This window comes from Prionailurus viverrinus, chromosome C1 (genome assembly GCF_022837055.1).
Source record: "Prionailurus viverrinus isolate Anna chromosome C1, UM_Priviv_1.0, whole genome shotgun sequence".
Taxonomy (NCBI): domain Eukaryota; kingdom Metazoa; phylum Chordata; class Mammalia; order Carnivora; family Felidae; genus Prionailurus; species Prionailurus viverrinus.
Window position 1 is genome coordinate 182,600,790 of NC_062568.1, and position 6,604 is coordinate 182,607,393.

General features: G+C 41.5%; 1 protein-coding gene across 17 annotated transcripts in view; it reads left to right on the forward strand.

Annotated features, from left to right (window-relative positions):
• The window catches only part of SCMH1 (Scm polycomb group protein homolog 1), a 187,452-nt gene that overhangs the window by 141,527 nt on the left and 39,321 nt on the right, over positions 1-6,604 (forward strand). For 15 of the 17 annotated variants that reach the window (XM_047869812.1, XM_047869809.1, XM_047869814.1 and 12 more), the window contains 2 exons: positions 1,797-2,029; positions 5,559-5,685. The exons of 1 other annotated variant lie outside the window; for it this stretch is intronic. In XM_047869812.1, coding sequence (XP_047725768.1) covers positions 1,797-2,029; positions 5,559-5,685 — 360 coding nt within the window. The remainder of the gene's footprint in view (positions 1-1,796; positions 2,030-5,558; positions 5,686-6,604) is intronic. One more of the 17 variants, XM_047869826.1, reaches the window with a different exon arrangement.

Sequence of the window (6,604 nt, forward strand, 5' to 3'; positions counted from 1 at the left end):
TCTTTCCTCCAGTAGAGGTCCTCTGCATAGGCCAAGCCTGAGCCTCAGTTCATGCCCCAAACTGACAAATGCCCTCAGGAAACAAAACAGTGTCAGCTACCTCGGAAGCCCTTCCCCCACTCAGGTCTGGAGTTCCAGTTCATCTAGTCCCTGTGATTTCTACAACACTGCAGTGTCTCTTCAAGAATGTATCTGACTTTTCATCATAATTTATTATATCCTACCTAGAAGCATAAACAGCGTTATCCTCTACTTGCCCACTGGAATTAGCTTATGAACTAGCCTCCCTAGTTCTACTCCTGCTGCCTCCCACCTCTCAGAGAAGCCAGAAGGTTCCTTTCAAGTACATCCTGCCACTCCCCTGCTCATAATCCTCCAGCAGCTTCCCTTCATACTTAGAAAGTTCAAATTCATTTTCATCCTCTGCAAAGGCCTGCACGATCTTATTGCTACTCCCTTTCTAACCTGAACCTCCGACACTCTTCACTCATTCAATTCTAGCTATACTGACCTCCTTACTGTTTCTCAGACACACTAACATGTCCCCATCTCTGGATCTTTGCACTTGTTATGTGCCCCCTACCTGGAAGGCCCTTTCCTCACATCTTCATAATGCTTTGCCTTTATTTCATTGGGGAGCTCTCTGTGTAAATATCACCACCTCAGAGTGGGCTTTCCTCACCCTCCTTTAGTTTTAATCACAGCACTTACCTGCCCTTATGTTATGTATTTATTTGTCTGTTTTCTGTCTCCCCAACGAGGAGGTAAGCTCCATGAGAGTGAAAACGGTGTTTTGCTAACCTATAGTAAGTGCTCAGTAACTATTTGTGGAGTGAATTAGATGTCCCTTAAGGAGAAAATGGATAGTCAGATATAAAATGGAAAGTGTACTGACATAGATATGTATAGAATGCTTGGGGTGTGGGGGGGAAGTGGCACTGACTTAACTTGGGGAATAGTCACACAAGGCCTCAATGAGGAGGTGGCCCTGGAGCTGAGTGTTGAAAACTGAGTATTGATGTTTGCTTGAATGAAATGGTGTGCAGAAAACAATTGGGCTACGGGGGCAGAACATTTGACTTCGGGAAACAATTGGGCTAGAGCATGGGGGTGGGGGTGGGGAATGTGTGTCAGGGAATGACATCAGGCATAACTGGAGAGCAAGTCAGGGGTAAAGTCGCAAAAGTGCTTGGATATCAGAGCAAAGAATTTGGACTTCACCTTGAAGGTAATATGGAGAAACAATTTTTAAAGTAAGGGTGTAAGGAGAGGTGCTGTCAGATGTGTGTATGTATGTCCATGTGTTTCACTACTCCTCATTGCAATGATCACACTAACACTTTAAGTGAATTGATGTAGAAAATTCCTAACTTGGTTGTCCGGGCCCAGTTTAAAACATAAGTCCTTATCCCCTGTTCACTGTGTAACCTGAAGGTATCATTTCCTCTTTTGAGCCTTGGATCTTCATTCTTAGCAGGAAGAGATTGTAGGCTTCTAAAAGTCATTCCATCTCTGAGCCTATGGGTTCTGTTTATATGCTTTAACTAGATGCCTTGGGGAGAAAAATTTAATATTTTCTCTGCATCTGCCAGAAATAATTAAAACTTCCAATTCTAACCAATCTAAATTCAGTTCTCCTGTGAGATTTTCTAACATTTAGGTCAGATGCCAGGAAACTAGCTTCTTGGGATAAAACTACCCAAGCAGAAGTAGCAAGTCTTTTTTTTTCCCCCCTCTGTTTGGGATGGGAATGCAGGTGGGTGGAGGGGGTGATAGAATGAGTCTTTTTCTTGCAGTTGTGATTCCAAAGAATCCCTATCCTGCATCTGATGTGAACACTGAGAAGCCCAGCATCCACAGCAGCACCAAAACTATCTTGGACCATCAACCAGGGCAGAGGGGGCGTAAACCAGGAAAGAAGCGGGGCCGGACACCCAAGCCCCTAATTCCCCACCCCATCTCTACCCCATCCAAGTCAGCTGAACCTTTGAAATTCCCAAAGAAGAGGGGTCCCAAACCTGGCAGTAAGGTAGGTAAAAATATGGGTTTCCCAGAAAGGGATAAAGGGTTATAAAGGGGTAACTCACCCATATCCATCCATCTTGGAAAGGGGCATGTCTGGCCCTATTTTCCACCTTGTGTATACTTTTAAACAGGAATCTCCTACATTGTCATCCCTGCTTAGCTAACTTACCTGGGAATTGGTAATGTAGAGATAGGATGGTGTGGATAAGAAACACATTTTGACTCTGAGAGTTACATTTGAGGAAATTCTGGTCTAATGTCTTCCCTCAATGAAAGGCCCTGCTCCTAATTGTTAACCTACCCAGAATGAATGCCCAAGCACATGAACAAAAACAGAAAATTGACTCTGTACATGTATTTCTTTTTCTAATCCTGCCCCTTCTTTTAAGAAGAAGGAAAGAACATTACTGAATAGCTAGCAAGTATAAGGTTCTGTTATCAGACACCATAACATACATATCACGTGATATCACAAGAACCTAGGAGATGAATGATGTTAATGTCATTTCATAGTGAAGTAAATTGAGACTTAAGAGATGTGAAAGGACTTCCCTAAGGTCACATAGCTAATAAATGGCAAAGGTTCCAGAGATGGGGCCCCACATGTTCTAGTTCCAGGGTCACTGCTGCCTTACCATGGGCACCATGGGTACTCTCCCACATTTCCTGAAGGAGCTAATGCTTACATCTAGTACAGGACAAGACCGCTGAGTCAAGCGTCACTGAGCACCATTACTGCAAGAACCACCTTTTTTTAGTCATGACCAATTCTTCATGCGTGTCTTCCTTAAGGAAACCATTGATAAGAAAGTTCCTCAGCTGCTTCTATAGGGCTTCCTTTGGCATCATCTCCACTCACTTTTTGTCAGGGGATTTTCTGCATCTCCCTCCTGAACTAGACCACCTGAGTTTCAATGTAGAAATGATACCTAGTTCTCCCTGGGCACTCCATTCTAATCTCATGAGTTCTTCCCTAAGTTTGGTTGGTTGACTGATTGTTTTGGCTTTGTGTATTAGCTCCAGTTGACTTCAGTTCTTCTAGAATACAAGCTCCTCAAGGTCAGGAACCTAGTCTTGTTCTTTTCTCTTTTTTCCTGTAGTGCCTTATATCTTAGTCTCTTGGGAAATGTTCAATATATGCAGGATGGATGATTTTACTTATGATGTTCTAATTGAGATGATCTTATTTATTGGCTTTGAATTCTTGATATCACATCCTCATCTTCTATGTAATATATGTGCTCTTGATCTATCTATCACTAACCCCTAGCCCAAGTCCTCGTTCATTTTTGTCTCCACTACTCTCTTCTTATTCTCCTGCTATGGAGAGACACTGAAGGCTCTAAAGATTCCAAGGCCAAGAAGCCATGCTTTTGATGATGTGAAGACATTTTAAGGGCATCAGATTAACCTTGAAAGTTTGCAAAGACAGAATTAAAAAGTAGAAACTCAAGCAGATAGACTTTGTCTCAACATAAAAGGAACGGTTAAATCTATCCCAAAACAGAAGTAGTGATATGCCAAGAAGAAAAAGAAGAAAAAGAAGAAGAAGAAGAAGAAGAAGAAGAAGAAGAAGAAGAAAAGAAAAAGAAAGAGGAAGTAGTGATCTCCCATCACTAGAGGCATTTTGTCAGGGACTAGATGACTATATGGGAGGGATATTTTCAGGAGAGGGAAGTAGGAGAGAGATGGTTGGATTAAGTGGCCTTTGAGATCCTTCAAAAGCTAAACACTGCGATTCTATGATCGCTGCTGCTCTGCTTCCTTGGGAAGTCCTAAACATAGTAATAACCAAATTCCCCGTTCTTTCCAACCCTCTTGAAAACAATAATTCTCATCTTATCCTGTATTTTATGGGCTGGCATTTGACTCGCTAATTCCCCCTCCTGTCCTTATGCCTACTTCTGTAAATGTATATGCCTTCCACTTAACCCATGACCCTTCTGTTCCCTTCTAAAGTGAAGTGGTCTCATGACTAGAGCAGAGGCTTTGAAGCCAGACAAACAGGTTTATATCTCATTTCCATTTCTTACCACTTGTGTGACTGTGAGAAACATCTTTGAGTAAGGCTCTGAGCTCCAGTTTTCTCACCAATAAAATGGAGATGAGGTAATATATGAATAGATATGATACATGTATCTCAAATAATAATGATGTCTTCCATCTCTCTGCTTTCTGCTACAATATTTGGGCTTCTAACCTACCAGGCTTGTTACTTCAGGGATCCCGTGAAATCCCACCACCAACTCAGTGAAGTTGAACTGATGTTTCCTTTCTTCCCTGGCTCCTTGTTTATTTAAACTTTTATTTTAAGCAGTGTCCAAAAAAAAAAAAAAGAAAGAAAAAAGAAATGTCCATGTCCCATGTATGCTTTGAATGTTTCATGTTTGTATGATAACTTCCACAGACAAGGCCATCTTATATATGCCTGCTGTCACTGGTGCTGTCACTTTAGATAATATACTCCTAGAAGGCAGACAGGTTTATATAGCTCCCAGCAGTGGAAACATGGGACATTTAGTAAAAAGGGATTTCTGAACCTCAGTGATGATTACAATTTCCTTGCATTTAGAAAGGCTTTTAGAAAACTATTTCTTGGAAAGAACCTTCTGAGATCTTTCTCTCCTACAGACTGCCCTGAACAGCATAGAGGAGATATTCGATTTTTCTTAAATCATTTGTAATCCTTCCCCCATTATTGGTATTCCGTACTGTGTGCTTCATTCAAAATATTTATTGAGACTTATTATATGGCAATTGCCATACTAGGAACAGTACTCAGAATCAGACCCTCAAGGAGCTCCAGGCTAATAGGGGACCCCAGTATGTAAGTACGTATGACAATACATTGTGACAGATTCAATACAAAGTACAGAGATAGCACGAAAGAGACAGTATCTAGAGGAAATCTAGAAAAAATTTCCTGGATAAACAGATATCTATAAGGTTAAAAAAAAAAAAAAAAAAAAAAAGGCCATTCCAGGCAGAAGGGACAGATATTACTGTAAAAGCAGAGCCCAGGTAAAATTGCAGAGCTTTTAGAGAAGTAATTTAGTTAGAGATTCAAATCTTAGGGTAGAAAGTTTAAGATAAGAAATGGCAGATGATAAGCTGAAGAGGTAGACAGAGGAACGAATTGGTAGTTAGGGGAAGGAACGTTTCCATTTTTAAAGAGAGAAGCAAAGTACAAAATAATGTCAAAGTAGACTTAAGCCTTTTGTACTTTTGTGTGCCCAGCTGATGAAGAACCTGGAATTTCAAATGATAACATTGAATCTAGTATAAATGACAGTGAATTAAGCGCTGGCTCTGTAGAAGCCCAGAGTCTTGTACATAGATTCAGAAAATATTTACTAAGCATCTACTGTATGTTAAGTTTGGGGCAAGATTCTGTGTGGAAAACAAAGTGAAAACACAGCCCTATCCACAAACACATATTTTGTTTCATGGGTTAATTGAGTACTAGGAATAGAGGAATCAGAAGACAAGTTACCTGCCATGGGTAGCAAACTTTTCCCCATCCGTTTTGACAGAGGAAACCTCGGACTTTGCTGAACCCACCACCCACCTCACCAACAACCAGCACCCCTGAACCGGACACCAGCACTGTACCCCAAGATGCTGCCACCATCCCCAGCTCAGCCATGCAGGCCCCCACAGGTAAGAGCAGATCATGGTATTAGCTACAACAAGGCCCAGGCCCCAGTATCTGTACTTTCTCTTGTCTTGCACCAGCAATTAGACCCCTGTCCATTTGTAAACCTAAATCAGATCTTTAAAAAAAAATTTTTTTTATCTTTGGCACTTGAAATAGTTTCAGAGAAACCTTCATCCTTTCCAAGCAATTGAAGAAACTTGGATAGATGTTCTTTGTACTCAGGGCTGGGGAGCTGGGGCATGGGGTGGGGTGGAGGCAGGGCCAGCACCAGGAGCCCCCGGCCCACTTTGTATTAATACTCATCCTTTCCATTTGGGAGTCCTCCCTGTTTACTGACCCCTTGCAGAATCCTTCCAGCATTACAGTAATTCTGCCACCACTCAAATACGTGTGCAACTGCTCTGATTTTTTTTTTTTTCTAGTGAAAATAGTCTTTCTTGGATATTTAGAAAATAGGATTGTGGGAGATATTTCTCATTAAGAACTTGGGTACACTATAACACATGAGGAAGAGTCAGTAACTGCCCAGGGTCCCACAGGGCTATTTGCTCAGCACGACTGTAACCCGATAAGCTGCCTAAGAAAACCTTAGCAATTTAAAATCGTTTATATACCTTATAGCTAAATTTTTTTTCCATAAGTTATATTTTATAGTAGAACTTAATTACTCTTTTCTGACTGTTAAAGAAATGGCACAAAATTAAGCTAATCAACTTGGGTATTTGTATTTATTTTCTTCTCTCCTGGGGAGTAAATTCAGCCTTTCCACAGCCACTTGGTTTCACAGAGCTCTTAGTCAAACGCACACGGCTCTTCCTCGGAGAAACCAGAGCTGTGAGCCTCTTCACTGCCTGGGACTCTCAGCCGCCACTCAAGGAAGGGCTCACACTTGAGTTAGCACAGGCTGGAAAAAGAGCTCCT